At 49.3% G+C, this 20,957-nt stretch overlaps 1 protein-coding gene and 1 long non-coding RNA gene across 2 annotated transcripts in view; one reads left to right on the forward strand and one right to left on the reverse strand.

Annotated features, from left to right (window-relative positions):
* RAB22A (RAB22A, member RAS oncogene family) overlaps positions 1 to 10,450 on the reverse strand; it is a 35,835-nt gene extending 25,385 nt beyond the window's left edge. The window contains exons 1-2 of the mRNA XM_058679493.1: positions 10,112 to 10,450; positions 9,199 to 9,278 (exon numbers count right to left, since the gene is read on the reverse strand). Of these exons, the coding sequence (XP_058535476.1) occupies positions 9,199 to 9,278; positions 10,112 to 10,147 (116 nt within the window). The 5' untranslated portion in view covers positions 10,148 to 10,450. The remainder of the gene's footprint in view (positions 1 to 9,198; positions 9,279 to 10,111) is intronic.
* A 41-nt stretch (positions 10,451 to 10,491) lies between these two features.
* The window catches only part of LOC131482967 (uncharacterized), a 41,004-nt gene continuing 30,538 nt past the window's right edge, over positions 10,492 to 20,957 (forward strand). Inside the window, exon 1 of the long non-coding RNA XR_009247446.1 lies at positions 10,492 to 10,686. This is a non-coding gene — a long non-coding RNA (uncharacterized LOC131482967). The remainder of the gene's footprint in view (positions 10,687 to 20,957) is intronic.

A 20,957-nucleotide genomic window follows, 5' to 3' on the forward strand; every position in this document is an offset into this window, starting at 1 on the left:
ACGTTATGTGACCTCAAAATAATTATGCAATAACTACAAAAAGTTAACTGGAAATTATCTATGCTTGGGAACTGAAAAACGCACGTGAATGATACCTGAATTAAGACGAAGCTATAGTAAAAACCGGCAAGTATTTTGAACTGGGTAACAATAAGATGATGGTTATAAAAACTGATTAGGGTCCCGAAGCAGTCCTGGTTGTAGTTTTAAAATCTATGGAATATCACAACCATGTCAATTCCATAATGTTGCAAACAGCTGTTGATGTTATATTGGGACTCTTAATTGACTGGGATGATATTTTACCAGCTCTAACTTCGGACCAGAAATGGTCTCCCCAAGAAACTGTTCAACCCATCTGGACAACGGGTAGCTGGCTCTATGCTTGGTATACGTTTGCAAGGAAAGAATCTTGATTGAATTTGAACTGTAATACTGCATCAAGGTGGAGGAATCCACCAGGGGGGAGAGGTGTGGGGAGGGGGGGGGGATTCCCAGAACCTATGAAACTGTCACATAATGCAAAATAATTAATAATAATAATAATAAAAAAATAAAATCTATGGAATATAACTGATAAAGGAAACATTGATAGTATCATCTCTTCCAAGAAGCTGGAGGGGGATGCGCACACTCAGGGAAGCACTGAGGGGCGGAGGTGAGAGCGAGGGGACGCAGAGGGACCACAGAGCCACCCACGCGCAAGGCTGAGGACACCAGCACAGTGTCTCAACACTCTAATGTCTGTAAACTGGACAGTCAAAATTCTTCTTTTAAAAAAAGATTTTATTTCTAGTAGAAAGTTAGATTCACAGAGAGAAGGAGACAGAGAGAAAGAGCTTCCATCCATCAGTTCGCTCCCCAAGTGGCCGCAACGACTGGAGCTGAGCTGATCCGAAGCTAAGAGTCAGGAGCTTCTTCCAGGTCTCCCAAGTGGGTGCAGGGTCCCCAGGCCTTGGGCTGTCCTCTGCTGCTTTCCAAGGCCGCAAGCAGGGAGCTGGATGGGAAGTGGAAAAATTGGGATATGGATCAGCACCTTTATGGGATCCTGGTGTGTACAAGGCGAGGACTTTAGCCATACCATGCAGGGCCCAAAAATACATAAATCTTAAAAAAAAAAAAAACCCACCACTGAGGAAAACAAATGTGTGCGTTATGGTTTTATCGTATGTGGACACAGAACAATTAACAGTAACAAAATGCAGGGTGGAGAAGCGAAAGAGAAGCACACCAGGACGCTTAAACCACGTGTGAAGTTAATATCTGAATGTGGGCCGAGAAAGAAATATACTGGGAAACCTCACCCAGTCACTGAAATAATAAAAACAAGGGCCTGGCATGGTAGCCTAGTGGCTAAAGTCCTCACTTTCCACGCACTGGGATCCCATACTGGCACCAGTTCATATACTGGCTGCTCCACTTCCAATCCAGCTTCCTGCTTATGGCCTGGGAAAGTAGTGGAGGACGGCCCAAAGCCTTGGGACCTTAAACCCATGTGTGAGACCTAGAAGAAGCTCCTGGCTTTGGATCAGCTCAGCTCTGGCCACTGTGGCCATTTCGGGAGTGAACCAGTGGATGGAAAATCTTTGTTTCTCCTACTCTCTGTAAATCTGATTAAAAAAAAAAAAACTTTAAAAATAAGGAGTTAACAAGACAATAATGAAAATAAAAACTCTAACATGAGTCAAAGATAAAAACCTAGCAAGGTGGCCGGCATAAATTCATCCACACTGATCCCTGTGATAAATAAAGTTGATCTACTGGTTGTTGGCTTGAGAGCTTGTGTGCTGCGCCCCAGACAGACGTCCGAAGGTCTTGGCTTTCCATTCTGACAGGTGGCTGGTGGCAGGCAGAGCAGACAGTGCAGAGACGGCCAGATAGGCAGGAAAAGCAACCCCCTAATTCTGTCTACTTAACATCAAGCTACAAATGGATGGGGAGAGACAGGCAGACAGAATGCTGAAGAGACTCAATTAATAATCAGACAAAGCAGAATTCAGAACCAGCACTTTTGTCAAGGAAGAGGGACATTCCATGACCGTAAAGGGTCATGGAATCCACGAAACAAAAATTGATTAAAAGAAACAAACCCTTAATTAGTTGCACTCTGTTCACCGCAAATAAGCAAAACAAGGTAGCAGGGCGACACAAGGCACCAGGAACACTATTAACCAAGCTCATTATTTCTTTAACATTTATAGAACATTCCACACATCAGAAGAACACACATATTTTTCTAGTGTAGATGGAACATTCACAAAGACAAGCCATATCCTCTGTCTTAAAGCAAATGTCAGACACACCAGGTTTGAAATAACACAGAGTATGGTCTGTGACCCTAATAGATTTAGACTAGCAGTCAATAACTGGAACATTTCTAGAAAATTCACACATAATTGGGAATTACAAAACATACTTTTTTTTAAAAGAAAAGTATTTTATTTTAATATGAAAGGTAGATTTTATAGACAGCAGAGACAGAGAGATCTTCCATCTGCTGGTTTACTCCCGAAATGGCCACAATAGCTGGAGTTGGGCTAGGGTAAACTGGGAGCCAGCAGTGCCTCTGGGTCTCCCACATGGGTGCAGGGGCCCAAGGAGTTGGGCCATATTGTGCTGCTTTCCCAGGTTATAAGCAGGGAGCCAGAGAGGAGATGTGAGCCGGAACTCAACCAGGCAGGTGCCCACATGGGAAGCTGGCACCAAAGGTGAATGCTTAGCTTCACAAAACATACTTTGTAAACCATCAATGATCAAAGAAGTCACAAAATAAATTCTAACCTGTCAGAACTAAATGAAAATAAAACCTCAAACATTCAGATCTACAAGCGGGGCCATTACTGTGGCACAGCATTAGCTGGAGCCTCAGCTACTCAACTTCTAATCCAGCTCCCTGATAAAGGGCTTGAGAAGACAGTGAAGAGAGCCCAAGTGGTTGGGCCCCTGCTACCCATGCAGCAGTTCTGGATGGAGCTCTTGGCTCTGACCTGGTCCAGCCTGGCCACTGCAGCCTTTCAGGCAGTGAATCAGCAGATACAAGATCTCCACCTGTGATATGATCCCTAGCGCCTCCAGCTAGGCCCTGGATGCTGCACTTCCTAGCCGGCTCCTTGCTGGTGGCTTGTGAAGAGCAGTTGAGGATGGCTCAAATGCCTGGGCCGCTACCAGCCATGCAGGAGGCTGGGATGAAGCTTCTAGTTCTTGGCTTTGACTTGGTCCAGCCTTGGTTATGTGGCCTTCTGGTTCTCCTTCTAACTGACTTCCAAATAAATAAACAGAAATCCTTTAAAAAACGCTGCGTGGGCTACCTAGGTCCTACCTCTGCTCATGATTACACACATGCTGGGTAGCAGGAAGTGGTGACTCAAGTAACAGGGTCTCTGGCGTCTATAGCAGAGATCTTGATGGAGTCCTGGCTCTGGCCTGGGCCAGCCTGAGCCAGCCTGGATCTTTGCAGACACCTTAGGAAGGGAGCTCTGTTTCTCAAACAAATGCAAATTTTATTTTTATTTTAAAAATATGTATTTGAAAGCCAGAGTGAAAGTGAGAGAGAGAGAGAGAGTATGCTTCAAACCTGCTGATTCCCCCACCAAACTGCTGGGGCTGGGGCAGACTGAAGCCAGGAGCCCAGAACCGCATTTGAGGTCTCCCCGAAACAGGTGGCAGAGGCCCAAATACTTGGGCCATCTTCTGTTGCCTTCTAGGTACCTTAACAGGGAGATGGATTAGGAGCGGAGTAGCTGGAACTCAAACCAGGACTCACATGGGATGCCTGGATTGCAGAAGGCAGCTTAACTTGCTGAGCTACAACGTTGGCCCCAATAAATTACAAATTTTAAAAGCCTGTGAGGTTTACTGAAGTGTAATTTCGATTTTTAAATGTTCATGGGGGGTGGGGGGAGGGAGGAAGTCCTCAAAATCAATGGCCTAAGGGGCTAATGCTGTGGTGCAGTGGGCTAAGCTCTAGCTTGTGATGCTGGCAGCCCATCTGAGCAGTGGCTCCAGTCTCAGCTGCTCCACTTCTGAGGGCAGCGGAAGACGGTCCACACAGACAAGCAGAAGTTCCTGCTTGGCCTGAACCAGCTCCAGGCGCTGTGATCATCTGGGGAGGGAACCAGTAAGTGCAAGATGTCTTTCCTTCTCTAACTCTGCCTTCCAAATTAGTAAATCTTAAAAGAAAAAAACAAAACAAAGATGCCTGTTGCGATAAAGGGACATCATGGGACCTAGGGGAAGAGAACTGCCAGAGTTCATCTCAGCCTGGCCACATGAACTGAGGCTTAGAGGGGGCAGAGCTCCCAGCTAGCTAAGACCCGTAAAATCGCTTGGTCTGGTCCTCCCGAGGCAACTTCAGGTGGGACTTGAAAGCCAATAAATTTATCGCAAGCTAATTTTTAAGTTGACAATTTTGTATGGCCCACAAATGATGTCATCCAAATGGCAGAAAAATGGCTCCCCACTCGTGATGTGGAGGAGTCAAACAAATGTGTAAACTATGAGTATAACTGCATGACATAGCTACCTGATTTGAGGGCTCTCCGTACTCTACAGCAATCAGCATGACCTCACTGTGAAGGGTAAACAGATCAATGCAACAGATGGGGACACACCCCACATACACTTATCCTGAGAAAGATGCAAAGTAGCACCTGACGCAGCAAGTGCTGAATCCAATATTCTCGAACGTTGCTATGGTACCTGCAACGACACATGCTCAGAGCCACAATCCTTCACTTCCACCTCACAGCAAATTGAAACCTGCAAAAGCTGATCAAACTGACAGTGCCAACTAACTGGGGTACATGTTGTGGTGTAGTGGATTAAGCCAACACTTGGCATGCTTGCATTCCATTACAGGTAGTTTGCATCCCAGATATTCTACTTCCCTCCCAGTTTTCTGCCAGAATACTCTGGTGGCAGCAGCCGACTGTTTAAGGGCTTGGGCCCCTGGCACACACGTGGGAGACCTGGCGGGAACTCTGGCTCCTGGTTTCTGCCTGGCCTAACCCTGGCTGCTGTGGCCACATGGGGAACAAATCAGCAGACAGAAGATCTCTGTCACTCTGCCTTTCAAATAAGCAAACTTTGAAAAACACTCTTGGTGAATCTCACACAACATCAGCACATACAGATACACAGCTGCATTTGTACACAACTGTTCAACACAGAGCAAGCACAGAGAGCCGCTCAGTGGCAGCCTGGAGCCGGGCAGGGATGGAGCTGAGCAGGACGAGCCAGGGGGAATCTACCAAGGAGGGAAACAGACCCAGCTTGGTTGTGGCAGTGATGTCCAAATCTGGGAAAATTCACCAAGCGTCCACTTAAAACAGGTGCATTTTACTGAATGTGATACTTACTAAAGTGAAATAAAAACATAGACCAACGGATAACCGAGATGGATGGGTGAGGCTTGAAGGTGCAGCTAGTGCATCTTAAGACAACGATGGCACAGAACAGACGGCCGCCACAATGAGATCTGCACATCCCCACTGCATGTCCAGACTCAAAACCAGCCTGCTCCCCATAACTCAGCCTACAGCTCACACTTCATCTGGAAATGATTTTCAGATGAATTTCCAGTATAAATCTGCACAGTAAAGTTTCTAATAAAGAGGAAAGTCTTTCCACACCCTTAGTAGATCAGTTTCTTACACAGTACCAGCCTGTTAAAAGCATCAGCCACAAAGGAAAGGGCGAATTACACAGAATAGATTAAAACTAAACACTCTGTTGACGAAGACTTTCAGAGAGATAAACCCCTGTAGCGCACAGACCAATGAGAGCAAGTATCCATGAGGCACAGACAGTGCCTATCAAGGTGTGAGAGGGTGAGACTCTTTCGCCAGCCCCGCACAGGCACTCAGCCACATGGTCACGGATCGGGGAAGCAGGCCGAGGCTCTGGCATGCACAGTGCAAACCCGCTCAGATGGAGGGTGCAAAGCAGGTGGTAGCAGCGTAAGTAGAGGGCACGGGCTAGAGCTGAGGGTGCAGAAAGGGGCTCAAGAAGCTCACAATGTGTGTCAAAATCAACTTATCTTTTAATCTTGTTTTCTCACAAACTTTCTGAAATAGCCTCATAGTATGTCCTGTGTTAGAGATGGAAAGACAGACACAAACAAGCTTCACACAGGTCATGGAGAAATAAAAACATAACACACACTCCCACGACCTTTCTGAAGCCTGCTTGCACATACCTCTCCAAAATCCACACACACAGGGACCAGAATATTCACAGAACTGAGTAAAAAAGCCTTCAATGAAAATCAGATGTCCAACTGCAAATGCATAACCCTTAGTCAAGTCTGATTCTAATCATACGATAGGATACCAATGGCCCAGAGACAAAGGTGAATCCCCTTACGTGAACACAGCATGCAGGAACCACCCCGCACCTGTAAGCAGGCACAGGACATATCAATACACTGTCTGGTTTAGTCATGCAGAAATGAAAACCCATGTTAGCATATTAAAAAAAAAACTAAGAAATAAAAACAATGCTTTCCCGACAGCAAGTATCATTCTAAGTAATCTTTCTGTTGGATTTTCTCAACACTGTCAGTGCGAGTCTTCCCACTGGTGCAAACTTAGTCACAAAAATGTCTAATGATTTGCCTAAGGCCACAGGGCAGCCAGAAGCCTGGCTTGAACTGGAGCAGGAGCCTGGCTCGAGTGTCTAAACGCGAAACACAAGGCACAACTTTCCCTCAGATGACAGAACTGTAAGGCAAAGGAAGGAGGCGGACGAGCAGGAGGAGGTAGCAGAGGGATGGCTTAATTCCACCTTCCGAAGAAAAACAAATCAGTGTGGAGGGCAGGGGTTGCGACCACAACCTGTCAGCATTTACCCGACCTGAAGAAGCTGCAGCGGTGATGCCCTGTGGCTAAATGCCTCCAGCAGACAGAGCCAAGGTCACTAGGGAACGTTAAGCTGAACTCATCAGCCCTTAACATTATTTTTTGTTGCAAAAAAACAAATGAATAATGCTTTGATAAAAATAATTTCATCTTACCTAAAAATGTTTTTTAAAATTTGATTTTCATTTTATTTGAAAAGCAGAGATAAGAGAAAACTCTTTCAACTGCTGGTTCACACCCCTAAATGCCTGCATCAGCCGGGCTGGATGAGACGAACTTTAGGAGTCTGAAACTCCATCTGGGTTCCCCATCCCCTGGGTGGCTGGGACCAAAACAACGAACACAAGCCATTCCCTGCTCTTCCCAGCATGTGTTGGCAGGAAGCTGGATGGGAAGCAGAGCGTGGGTGTCCCAAGCAGCGTCTTAACCATGGCATCAAATGCCCACCCCAAGAAAAATAATTCTGAAGACTTTCTAGAAGACTTAAATATCTTACAAATGAAAGGCAGCACAATTTACTGAGTACCAGCAGTGTCCCGGCACCTGGCTGAGCATTTTAAATGCACCTCTCACGAATTCACCCAACAGTAGGAAGCTGTCCTACCACACCCCTTGCTTTCCTGGCACACAGGAAGCTTTCACTGAACGAAGAAAGTGTAGACATGCCCGTGGCTTTGGTGATCAGCTGGCAAATGCAGCCTGGGAAACACGTAGCTGCCAACGATCCAGAAGGGAGCAGCAACTACAGAAATGCTAACATTTTGTCAGGAGTCAACGAGCTGGGCAGTAGGGTGGGCACAGTGCTCCTACAGGAGAGGAGGACAGGTGGGGGATTTGTCTACAGGCTTCGAAAGGACAGTGCTGGGGGCTGAGGGGGAAGGGCCAAAGATGCTGGGTTTCAGAGCCTGGAATCCTTGCATGGGTGGGCCATGCAAGAGGATGCCACGATTTGAGGCTGAAGAACAACAAAGAAAAGCTAGAAGGAAGGGAATGAGGCAAGGCCTTGCATTCCTGTCCCCTGTGACATGTGAGGCAAGGGCCGAAAGCCCTGGTGTAGTAGCCACAGCCTCTGTGTGAAGTGTCAGCATCCCCCACGGGGGCCGGCTGGTTCTCCGCTGCTCGATTTCTCATCCAGCTCCCAGCCTGTGGCCTGTGAAAGCAGTCTTTGGGATCCTACACTGCTGGGGGAGACCAGAAACAGAGCTCCTTGCTTTGGACCAGTCCAGCTGTTGCAGCCATCTGGAGAGTGAACCAGCACACAAAAAATCCTCTTTTTTTTTTTTTTAACGTGAGGCAAGACCTCCTAGAGCCGAGTGGGTGACAGACTGGGAGCCGCTGAGGCAAAGCGCAGGTCGGGCAGGAGCCGCAGAGGCAGACAGCTCCTGCCTCCGTGCTCCTCCCCCTGCTCCTCACCTGCTCAGGCCACGCCTCAGGGCGGTGCTCCGAGTGCTCAGTCACTGAGTCAGCAGTGCTCCTGGCAGTCCACACCCTGGCAATCTCACTTGTCCTAGGTAGGGACAAGCACGCCCTTCTGCAGATGAAGTCAGACTTTCCATGGGGAGACACACCCAGTTCCTTCTTGAATGGTAGTGCAAGGCATTTCAATGGCAGACATACTTCATACGTGGTCTCATTCCCATGCCTTCAAACATGTGGGAAACCCAAGAGCATAAACTGCAAGAGGGGTGCTCTCTGGGCAGCTCCCCTCAGCGGCTGCGAAGCATTCCTCTGTGAGGCAGGCTACCCTACACAGAGTAGATGCATACTCTATCTGTGTGAGGGACCACGGAAAACTTCTCCCTGTTGGCGGTTCAGTTCCAGGCCTGGCAGGCAAGCCTAGAAATGACATTTCTCACAGAGAGAAACACACACACACAGTGGAGTTCTCTCAGAGAACAGCCAGCTTCACTACTCCGAAAAACCAGACATCGAGAAAGAAAACAAAACAAAACCCCCTTACATTTCAACATTCCTGTATCCATCCATTTTTGCCCCTAGTGTAGGGACTGCGTATTTGGATCCAATCCTATTCGATTCCAGGAAAGACAAAAACCCCCTCCTTGCAGCCAGCTCCTGAAACATACTTCCAGGGTCTGTTTATCCTGCCTTCTTTTAAGGTGCAACTGTTGACTGGAGCTTCTGTGTCTATAGTCAGGTTAGCCTCACCCACAAGCCTGAAGGCAGTTTCCCTGAAAACACACAGACCCTGCCTGGATTCTTCCACAACTGACAGGAACCAGGGTCTCAGAGTCCCCCAGGGGTGAACCCGCAGGGCTGACACCTGACCCGTGACACACCTGTTACCCCTTTGCACATACATTTAACAAACTTCATTCCTTACCCTATTGTGGGGTTGATGTTTGGATCGAAACTGTCTTCCACAAACCGCCATACAATACTTGATTTACCTACGCCCGTGTCCTGCAAGAGAGCGAGACGGGTGACTGAGAAGTTTAACTACCTTGTGCAGCCAAGGTTAACATGGTATGTAAGTTTTACAAGCTGGGTTTTGCTACACAACCAGTGAAGTAAGGAGGAGATTACACAGTGCACGCCAGAGGAGGGGCCACACAGGTTCTAAGACCAGCGACAAATGTGTCTTAGTAACACCAGGCGCTCCTGATGAGATCTGGCCCCACCTTACCGGGGCACAAGACCAGCCTCCAGGGTTTCTCTGAATGCTTAAGGACACAAACTTGGACGGAGCAACCACCTCCAGAGGAAGGCCTTGAAGTGGCCACGGGGGCTGACAACACAGCAAGCCATGGTTTCCAACGTGTTTTGGGGGCTTCTTGATTTGGAGGGCTTCTGGGCAAAGAAACTCCGTGACAAGTGTCAGGGGGACCCCACAAGTTCAGACACACACCTAAACAACGGGAAAGGAGGCCAAGGGTGCCGGCAAAACTTCAAGCCCTGTCACTGATTTTACTTTGGAAGACTTGGCCAACTTCCAACTGGTACCTCGGCTGGGAGGAAACTGAGAAATGCTCTTCACCCAGTTGCACAGGGGAGCCAGGGTGGCTGTCAGCACTGGGGGGCGGCCAGAGTTCCCAGGCGCCAAGTCTGGGACCGGGAGGGTCCCTGCAGCCTCCAGGACCGTCCCAACGACGCAGCCAAGTGGGCGGGACGGCCCGGGCTGGAGGGTCCGCGGGGAGGGCTGCCGGCAGCTCGGACAGAGGCGGGAATCGGGGTGGAAGGCGCCGGGGGTCCCTGCCCGCCCGGCCCGCCCGGCCTGGCCAGCTGTCACCACTCACCCCCAGTAGACACACTTTGAGCTCCCGCAGCGCCATGGCCCGGGACCCAGGGGCGCGGGCCCGCCGCCGCCCTAAGTTGAGGAAAGAGAGGCCGGGCCCAGCAGGAGCATCCCCCGGCGACGCCGCCGGACGGCCCAGCCCCGGCCTCGGGGCGCGGAGAGACGACGGCCGCCTACCCGCCGGCCCTCGGCCCGGCCCGTCCGCCGCCAGCCGCGCGGAGCCCTCCTCAGTGGCCGGGACGCCACCAGGGCCTCCCGGGCGCCGCCGTGGCCGCCATCTTGGGACGCCGGCCGGGTCACCTGACCTCCCCGCCCACCCCGGCAGCCACCTTCGCCGCGAGGGCGGAGCCGAGCGGCGCGGCAGGCCCGGGGGCGGAGCGTGCGGCCGAGCCCCGCCCACTCCAAGATGGCGGGTGAGTGGGGCCGGGCTCTCGTGGCGCCCGACGCGCCCGCCCCCTCCTCACGAGAGCGCCCGGCCAGGCGCGCAGCAGCCCCCAGCAGCTCCTTATGTGTGTGTCTCTTGGTTTTGAGGGATGACCCTGCACTTTCTGGACTTGCAGGATGACTTACATGATTGTAAGTAACAGTTGGGGCGCCCCGCCCCTCCCTGGGACCCTGTCACAGAATCCCGGGGGTGCGCACAGCGCGAGAGGTCTGTCGCTGGGTATTATGACCTGCACAGCGGGACCTCCTCACTGGGCGGGCACGCCCTCTACTCTGGGGCAAGGATGGCTGTGCTAGGGAAACTTTGTGGACTTTGTCAAGTCCTGCAGGTGGACGGCCTCTGCCCTCTCCTCAATGCAACAGTCTTTGGGGCAGGAGGCTTGGGAGGGTCAGGCTGTCAAGGCAGGTAGTCTCTGACTTCTTGTGCAGTCAGCACCTGCTGATGCAGACCAGGGACTTCCAAAGATGAGTCAGGGTGTTATGGGGTGCAGCCAGTGATAGCCAGCACCCATTGACAGTGGGCAAATGAAATTTGGCTGTGACCCCCAACCTCTGTCCTGAAGGTGGGTCCTACACAATGGAATAGTAATTGCATCCTCAACCACTTCCCCCACATCCTAAATGAGCCAGGATACTGGAAGTCCAATTAGTCTAGGTGTTTTTAGCTGCAAGCCCAGTTCCTGTTCCTGCCCATCCTAACGAGCATTAATCAACTCTTTAGCCCACAACACTTGGGTATTCGCTCCTGCCCACCTGTGACTCACCTATCAACTGAGAGGGGACGGTATTACATTGTTGTGTAACCACTCCCCTCACAAGCCCCTTTAAAAAGGCGCATGAAGCAGGGGCCTCACTCTCTTTCTGGCCAGGTGCTTCTGTTACTCTGGCACCTCGACTCTTGGCTGACCCAGGACAGGTAATCCCCTGAGCATGGTCCCTGTGTGCTGCTTAGATGGGACAACGGTTATAATAATGTTACTGGTTTGTGTGCTATCAGGAGTTCCAGGAGGGGTGAGGCCTAGCAGTAGTAGAATGTGAGCAAAGAAGCCAGGCAAAGGTGAAAGTCTGCAGCTTTGTAAGTGTGTCCAGGTTCTTTGTGAGTGTGTCCCGGTTATTTGTAAGCGTGTCCAGGTTCTTTGTGAGTGTGTCCCGGTTATTTGTTGCATGTCTCTTAGGATAACATATATTGTTGGGGAAGCTGGGACATAGGTCTTCAGCTTAATAGATGGACTTAAGGATGATGACCATTTGTTTCTTTTGGGATTATGATTGGTTGGATTATGATTAGGTGGATTGTTGTATGGGCTAGTAATTTGCCATTGTGCTCTGTTGTCTTCAAGCTTGATTAATAAAGACTCCTTAATAAACCTTAGACATGTCTGGTGTGATCTTGCTCGCACCCTGCAACAAGGGCAGCCATCAGCCCCCAGGAGCCCTGGGGCCAGGGCAGGCAGGAGAGGGGACTTGCCAGCTGAGGGTGACCAAGACCCTGGCAGCAGGCTGCTTGGTGAAGCGGACCCGCCGCAGCAGATCCTCAACACCACCAACATGAATTGGGGGCGTTCTGTACACTGCCCCGTCCCACCAGCAGCTCTGTTTCCTAATAGTAGAAGTTGTGGTGCAGGCCAGGCACAATGGCATTCAAGCAGCCTGAGCCTTAAAGGGGTGCTTGCAAGCTCAAGGTTAGGTGCTGCGGTTCTGGAGGGAGTGTTGGCCTGTGCAGGCTTGCAGGTGCTCCTGAGAAGTGGGGTCCCTTCCTGAGTGCCCCCTCTAGGATGACTGAGGGTTGAGCATAGATCCCTGTGCAGAAACACGAGTAACAGCAACAGTCCTTATTACAGATATTGACCGGATTCTCACTCATGGGGTGGCAGAGCTGGCAGCTTTAGCCCATGGGTGTCTTCAGGAACATAGACACAGGCATGTGGGTGGGCAGTGTTGAGCCGCAGGCAAGGGGCGTCTCGTTCCTAGACTGGATGCTTGGCCTGGCTGGAAAAGCCCATTTCTGGTCATTTGATTGTCTAAGCCAACGGCTTGAGCCATGTGCCGTGTTGACTGGGGTTTCTGCTTCCTGCGGTCCCACTGGGAACTCTAAGAAGCAAACAGCTTCGAGCTGTCAGCAGCCAGCTTGGTCTTCTCACAGCACAGCACACCCTATGGCTTGAACTCCTTTTCTGGAAGCTAGTTTCCTTCAGGCTTTTTGTAAGAGAATTAAGTGATTACACAGGAAGAAAATTGTGATTTTACTTTGGGCCTGTTTGAGTGAGTACTGGGTGTCTGGAACTTGTGGGAAGAGAGGCTTCCAGATGGCTGAAGACCAATCATTGGTCAGGCTGACTCCAAGCATCTCTGTGCCTTGGAAGGAACTGCTATGGGAGCCTCCTGGGGCTTCTAGTTGGGCAGCAGTTGGGGAGGGACAGCATACTGTACCCCACGACTTCATGGTAAGTGGATCTCCTGGCTATAAGATGAGGGGCTCTGCCCTGCCCCCATTAGTGCTCCTCTGGGTCCTACTCTTGTGTCCCCCCATGGAGGTATGACTGAGAGCAAGACCTGTAGTGTCTTGTCTCCTGCATCCTGGTTTTCCCACACCGGTACTTGTGTTAGCTCCACCCACTCTGGAAAATGGCATAAGACTAAGCAGTACCCCCAGGACTGGTGAGAAGCTTAGATGAGTCAGTACCTCACAGACCTGTTAGCCTCTATCGCAGGGAGCATGGGTTTCACCCTTCTTACTGGGTTTTCATTGGGGATCTTCCAGATTGGTGCTGGTAGCTGCTACCCTGGGAAGTAGGCGGGACTACTACTCTTTTACTGATGATAAAGTTTAGCTTAGCTTGCATGGCATGGCTCCCAGGTGCTGGGGCCAATGGTCACACTCCTATAGTCTTGTGTGTTGTGCTTTTTAGTGCCGTACCCTTAGCTGGGTGCTGGCATGAGGGCTGGTTGTGTGAGGTTGTGTCATTCTCCTGCTTGGGCATTGTTGCTTTTTCCACGAACATCCTGCCTGCCCGAGTGCTGCAGTTAATGGGAATGGATCAGGGGCTCCTCTGACTGACTGTGTGAGTCTTGATGAAGTTTCACTATTTTCACATGGATGCTTTGTTTTTTAAATCACTTAGGAGTCTTCAGGCCATCCCAACTCAGAAGAGATTTCATTTTAGAGAATTGGTTTGCTAAAGCAATCTCAATTCATCCTCTTGCGAGCAGATGGCCTGGGAGATGGCAAGAAGGCCCCATGCTGCTCGGTCGGTTGGGTTGTGTGGAGAACATGGAGCTGTCCGTGTTTGTGAGTGTCCACGGCGCCTCTAGCACGTGGAGTTGGAGTTTAAATGGGTGGATGAAAAGAGAGCTTAGAGCCATATCAGCGAAAGACAGTGTATGGTTTTACTTGGATCCTTGGATGAACAGACTGACTATCAAAAGACATTATTGAGATAGTTGGAGAACATTGAACTTGGGCTGGGTATTAGAAAATATTAAGACTTATTGCTTTTGTTTGCTATGATAGCAGTATCATTGTTTTGTTCAAGGTAAAAGGACTTTACCTAACAGAAATAAACATTGATGGCTGCAATGATTTGATGCATGAAGTTTGCTTCCAAATACTGCAATAAGTAATAAGGCCAGGAGGAGGCATAAATGGGAAAAAGGATCATAATTAAGATTCTTGTGGAAGCTGGGGTTGTTCTTTCTGCTCTTGCACATGTTGGAAACTTTCCATAGCAAAAGGTTTTTATAAAATGAAATGAGAGTGTCACATCTGATCAGACATTCGCAGGTAGAGCTGGAAGGCTGTGTTTCAATTCTGAAGTAACTGTAAAGTTATTACAAGATGCATTTAGCTTTCAAAGGCTGATAAAATTAGTGTTTAAAGTGCAGTGTGTTTCTTTCCAAATGCTCACTTTTCAAGAGGAAGCTGTGGAGAAGTTGGAAGAAAGTGAAATTTTGCTTGTAAGAATAGCAGGGTGCCAGCACATCATGCCTGGAGCTTTGCTGCGAGCAGGATTAGCCCAGGCAGTGGAGTGTAAGCCGAGGCTTCAGATCTTCCTGGAAGAAGCAGTGTGTGCTCAACCTTGAATGAAAGACATCTTCCAGAGTGAAAGGCTTTCCATTCTACCTGCCCACTTGTTCCATGTTTGTAACAATGTTCTTTACCGGGACCGTGACAAACCTGTGTGGCTCCAAATGGAGACACATCATGATTTGAGCCCTCAGCCAAACTGTTGAATATTTTCCCCAAATTTCCTGGAAACTTGAATCATTGTTGATTTTTTTAATACGAAAAAATCTCTGTTAATTGATATAATTTGAACAAGATGAGGAAATACTTGAATATCTTAATTCTTAGGAAGTAGAACACAGTCCAGGCATTAAACTGTTCTCTAAATCAGAGACAAGCTCTTTTTTTTTTTTCAGACAATAAATGTTTCAGGCTTTGCTGGGCAGGTGTCTGACATGGCCACTTGCTTCTGCTGTTGTAGCTAGGCAGCCGCTATAAGCAGTACATAGGTGAGTGCATAAGTGAGTGATGTGCTGTGTCCTAATAAAACTTTATGTGCAGATATAGGCACTGGGTTGACTCTGGCCCACCGGCGGTGTTTTGCTCCCTTTGGCCCTAAGTCAAACTTGGTCTCATCTCGTTCAAGCCCTTGAGTCCGCATTAACTGAGCAGCCTTGATCCCAGCTCCACACCTGGGAACAGTAAAAAGAGCCAGCTCGGGCCCAGCGGTGTGGCCTAGCGGCTGAAGTCCTCGCCTTGAACGCCCCGGGATCCCATATGGGTGCCGGTTCTAGTCCAGGCAGCTCCGCTTCCCATTCAGCTCCCTGCTTGTGGCCTGGGAAAGCAGTCAAGGACAGCCCAGAGCCTTGGGACCCTGCACCCTTGTGGGACACCTGGAGGAAATTCCTGGGCGCAGCACCGGCCGTCGCGGCTCACTTGGGGAGTGAATCATCGGACGGAAGCTCTTCTGCTCTGTCTCTCTTCCTCTCTTTATATCTGACTTTGTAGTAAAAATAACTAAATCTTTAAAAAAAAGAAAAAGAGCCAGCTCTCTGTGGTAGCGCTTCTGCTTTGTTGAATACCCAGTGACAGGTTGCCCGAGCTTCAAGTCTCATTTTTTGCTGTAATGTGTTGGAGATAAAAATGTGAGCCTCTTTCCTGCCAGCCCGAGGAGACCAAGACCAAAAGAGCAAGTGGTGGGAGTAGAATCTGCCTGCCCGCACTCCTTCTTGGCAGTGACCTTAGTTAATACCTTCCATTTCTTGTGAGGCAAGCAGGGGAGCATCAGAAATTATCTGCTTTAAAAAAAAGGTTTAAAAGGACTTTGAACACAAAATAGGTTATTTTGAACAGAAAATTTGCAACAAAACCTAGCTAATGTGTGAGAAAGTGGTTTTGACCTTCAAAATGTGCATTAGTCCTCACCCTTCTGGGCGGAGGCCAAGAGCAAGGGCGAGCCGCAGAGTCACGCCTGGAGCAGGTGTTTTTCCAGCTTCTCCTGGGGGGGCCCACGGCAGGCGGTGCTGAGCACATGGCTATGGGGAAGCCGCGGGTTCCGCTGCTGAGACACCGATGGCCTGCAAGAATGATGTCCCAGAGTCCCAGAGCCCAGGGCTGCCATAGTGGAGGAGTGAGCAAGCAGAGCATCAGAAGGACCAAGGACCCGGCCTATTGGGAGTAGAGGGAACACTTCTTTATTATTATTATTATTATTATTGTTACAGAGTCAGATATACAGAGAGGAGGGGAGACAGGAGAAATATCTTCCGTCCGATGATTCACTCCCCAAGAGGCCGCAACGGATGGTGCTGCGCTGATCCAAAGCCAGGAGCCCAGATAATCCTCTTCCGGGTCTCTCATGTGGGTGCAGGGTCCCAAGGCCTTGGGCTGTCCTTGACTGCTTTCCCAGGCCACAAGCAGGGAGCTGGATGGGAAGCGGGGCTGCTGGGATTAGAACCGGCGCCCAAGGGAACGCTTCTGACTGGAGGTTACCTTGGAGTTGGGTCTGGCTGAGAAAGGGAGTTCTAGTGGGCATGGGCTCTGTGCTCAGGTGCAGTTTGGAGAAGGCTTGGCAAGTGAGCCACAGCCTGGGGAGGAACCGGTGTGCTGAGGGGAAGAAGGAAAGAGGCTGAGAGGGGCAGGGGCTGCCGTTCAGGCTGCCTTCACCAGCCAGTGAGCTTTAGGCTTAATGCGGGAATGGTGGAGACTCTAAATTTTGGGGTGCAGTTATTAGGCAGGCAACCCAAACATGCCACGTGCCAGCCTCTTTTCTGAGTATTCTAGTTTTTTAACCTAAGGATAAACATCCATGAGACAGTTTTACTTTCTTTTTCTTTTTTAATTATTTGAAAGGTAGAGTAACAGAAAGGATGAGAGAGAGTGCAGACCCCACTCTCATGGTTCATACGCACTCGACAAACCTTAACAACAACAACAAAAGGATTTGAGGGATCTAATGCTCCTACCCCTGGTTAAATGCGCAAGAAAAAGTGAACGTATGTGCTGGAAAAGACTTGTTCATAGTAGCACTGCTCTTAAGAGTCAGAAACGAATCTATTCAAAACATCCATTGTGAGTATAATGGATTATAAATTGTAGTGTGTTTACACAATGGAAAAGCACTGTTATAGAATGAATTATCTAGAACAAAAGGCAGCAGAGCTAACCTGGGAAGCGGGAAGGGAGCATGAGATGGCTTTAGAGATGCCGGGTAAGTTGTCTGGGAGCGGAGCGCTGGCTACACAGCTGTGTTCCATTTGGGGAAACTGAAGTGGTGTATTTATTAGTTTCTCATTCTTCTGTGTGTAATACTGCAATTAAAAAGCTTTAAAATGAATATGGCTGGACTGAGGGGCAGAGTGGGGAGCGGGGGAGCCGGGCAGCAGCTGCCCCATGTAAGTACTGCGTGGCCCTCAGCCTTGCTGCTCAGAAGTTTAGGGTTTCTGGAAGGAAGACGACAGGCCTCTGGCACTTTGGCCAAGGTTGGTGATAGAGACTTGGCTTTATTTTGCTCAACATTCTGATGACATGTTTTGAACTATCGGAAAATAGCACACCCCCACCCAGCTGCAAGGTTGTTGAAAACTCTAAAATGGGGTTGGTGTTGAGGCATTGTAGATAAAACTGCTGCCTGTGATGCTGGCAGCCCGTATGAGCACTGGTGGAGTCCCGACTGCTCCCCTTCCCAGCCAGCTCCCTCTTAGTGCACCTGAGAAAGCAGTGGAAGAAGGCTCAGGAGCTTAGGCCCGCACTGCCATGTGGGAGACCCGGGCCCAACTGCTGGCTCCTAGCTTTGCATTGACTCAGCCCGTGCCCTAGCTATTGCACCATCTGGGGAGTGAAGCAACACTTGGAAGATCTCTCTCTTTTTCTGTCTCTCAACCCTTCATTTTTTTTTTTTTTTTTTTAATTACAAAGTCAGATATACAGAGAGGAGGAGAGACAGAGAGGAAGATCTTCCGTCCGATGATTCACTCCCCAAGTGAGCCGCGACGGCCGGTGCTGTGCTGATCCGGAGCCAGGAGCCAGGAATTTCCTCCAGGTGTCCCACACGGGTGCAGGGTCCCAAGGCTCTGGGCTGTCCTTGACTGCTTTCCCAGGCCACTGGCAGGGAGCTAGATGGGAAGCGGAGCTGCCTGGACTAGAACCGGCACCCATATGGGATCCCAGCGTGCTCAAGGTGAGGACCTCAGCCGCTAGGCCACACCACCAGGCCCAACCACCCTTCATTCTATAACTGCCTTTTAAATATAAATCTTTTTTTAAAAAATCACTGATGAAGGCCCTTTTTTAACGATTTGCTTTGTGTGTGTTTGAAAGGCAGAATTTTAGAGAGAGAGATTGAGAGAAACAGGGACAGAGCTCCCCCACCTGCTGGCTTACTGCCCAAATGGCTGGGGAGCTGGGCCAGGCTGACACCAGAAGCGTGCAGCTCTGCGTGGGTCTTCCATGGGTGACGTCATGCTCTGCTGTCTTCCCGTGTGCTTTCACGGGGAGCTGGATTGGAAGTGGAGCAGCTGGGACCTAAACCAGCGCTCTGGTAAGAGATGCCAGCATTTACCCTACTGCATGCCAATGCCAGTCCCAGGGCTGCTGGCTTTCTTCTGCAACCTCTTTTCATTTTTGAATTTGCCTCAAGTCTGGCTAATGGTGTATTTTTTAGTCCTATTGTCCTGTTTGTTAATCTTGTCTAGACTCTGCCCCAATCATTTGCCTCCCACCCTCTATTTCTGTGCCCCGACCAGGTGAGCTGGTAGGAGAATTGAAATGTGTAATATGGAAGTGAGTATATGAACTTCTTCCAGCTGCAGGGTTCTTCCTGGCAGGTAATTCAAGTAAATGTTTCCCATTGACCGTCAGTGTGAAAGTCAGAGTCGTAAATCACGACAGGTTTTGGAAGCCTTGATTAAAGCTACAAATCAAAGAGGAATTTCCATGTATGCACGGTGTGGAAAGAACGCTGCTGTGCAGCTTGGTTGATCCGTTATGCAGCCCACCGCACAGTGCTGCAGACAACCACAGGTAGCCCTCAAAGATACACAGTTTAAACATTAACCATTGGCTGGAGCTGCTCAGATGAGAGCTCAGAAATCATGGGTTATGAGAGCATGACGTTCATATGTAGAACAAGCTTGCCTGTGCACCGTGCCATTGGAACTTAGCTAAGTCAACCAGAACCTGCAGCACGGAGGGGATCCGATTGCTCTCAAAAGCCAGTGAAGAATCTAGGACATTGGCCACGGGTCAGGGTTTTCTAGTCTGGCCTTTAGCAGTAGTCTCAATTTGGGGGTCTGCATTAATACTGATAAGCCAATTAGCAAAAAAAGAACAAAACAGCATGAGAACGGTTGATCCTAGTTAACGCCCAGATCACGATGACTCTGGTAAGTTATTGTTGATCCTAAAGTGGCAATTGATACCTTCTACAAATCACTATTTTTCAAAGTTCAACATGAATAAGTTTCCCTCTCTCTCTTTTTAAGTACAAACTATTCAGAAAGGGCTAACCTTTGGTTGCCGTGAACCAATCTTCTAGCCTAAACATAGTGGCCACATCTATCATGTTCCCCGTGTGGTCTCCACTAGTATGATGTCAGGGACAGAATATTGAATCGTATGGATAATTGGTCTGGCCTAGGGTGGCACATCTCACGTAGAGTTATAGTGACAGGATGACATGCTGAATGGAGAATCGTAAATATTGGGAATGCCCGGAGAACGGATTCTTAATGAAAATGCTTGCTCGGATAGACGTGCCATAACATTCTGCCTCCAGCTCCAGCTCTCTTCCTGCCTGGGCCAATAAAGGCATCTCATTAAGTATGTTTGATTGTGTTTATTATTTTTTATATCACTTTTTCAAGACCAATTTTAGTGTTGGGGTCTCAGTTCGAGCCCCATGGCCTCATGTAAAGTCTCAGGCTTCCCCAGAGTTCTTGAAGATGGCAGACCATGTTGCTTTCCTCTTGCGCTCATGGCTTTGTCTGGGCTGTTCTTTTCCCCTCCCCCAGACTCGACTCTTCCCATGGCAGAGTCCTGTTCAGTCTTGGGGACCCAACTCACATGTCCCTTCTGTTCTAGGGGTGCTTTTCTTCCACTTTCTTTCGGGCAGCACTGGTTCTGCTCCTCACCCCGTTTGTAGCTGCATCCCACACACAGCTGTTGCTGTGCGGTGGGCACGTGCATTGATGCAGTGACCTCTGTCTCCGTGGGCACTGTTTCGGTACAGGAATCCAGTCTTCTCGGACTCTCCTGTACTCAGCCCAATGAATTGCAGTCAACTGTTGTTACCTGATGTCGAGTGTGAAGGGGACGGGTTGTGTCTCAGATGTGTTTGTTATTAATAGGCTTCTGTGTTTGCACCAACCTTTTCAATATTTCTGGCTGCGAAATGACCTGAGAAATTTCTATTTGTTCTTTTTTTGTTTTGTGTTTAGAAAGATTATTTTCATTCATTTGAAAATCAGGCACATAGAGATCTTGTATCTGCCGTTTCACTCCCAATGACCGCAGCAGCCAGGGCTGAGCCAGGTCAAAGTCAGGTTTCCTACTGGAGCGGTAAGGACCTAAGCTACGGAGCTGTCCCCTGCTGCCTGCCAGGGTGCATGTCAGCAGGGAGCTGCAATCAGAAGTGGAGTTGGGACTCAAACCAAGCATTCCCACACAGAACAGCGGTGTCCCGAGCGCCATCTTCACTTCAGTGTCAAAGGGTTGTCCGTTTCTTTCCTTTATTGATTTGTATTCGTATGAACCTGTGAAGTACATTCACCTAGCATTAGATGTAGGATGCTAATTTGCCCTCAGCTGGTTTTAAGACCTCTTGTACAGGCAGGAACTTGAGGTTCCACGGCACATTTTCGCTGCTGTGCCCTCATTCGATTTGTTTGATGTCCCAGTCTTT

The sequence above is a fragment of the Ochotona princeps genome, chromosome 22 (assembly GCF_030435755.1).
Source record: "Ochotona princeps isolate mOchPri1 chromosome 22, mOchPri1.hap1, whole genome shotgun sequence".
Taxonomy (NCBI): Eukaryota; Metazoa; Chordata; class Mammalia; order Lagomorpha; family Ochotonidae; genus Ochotona; species Ochotona princeps.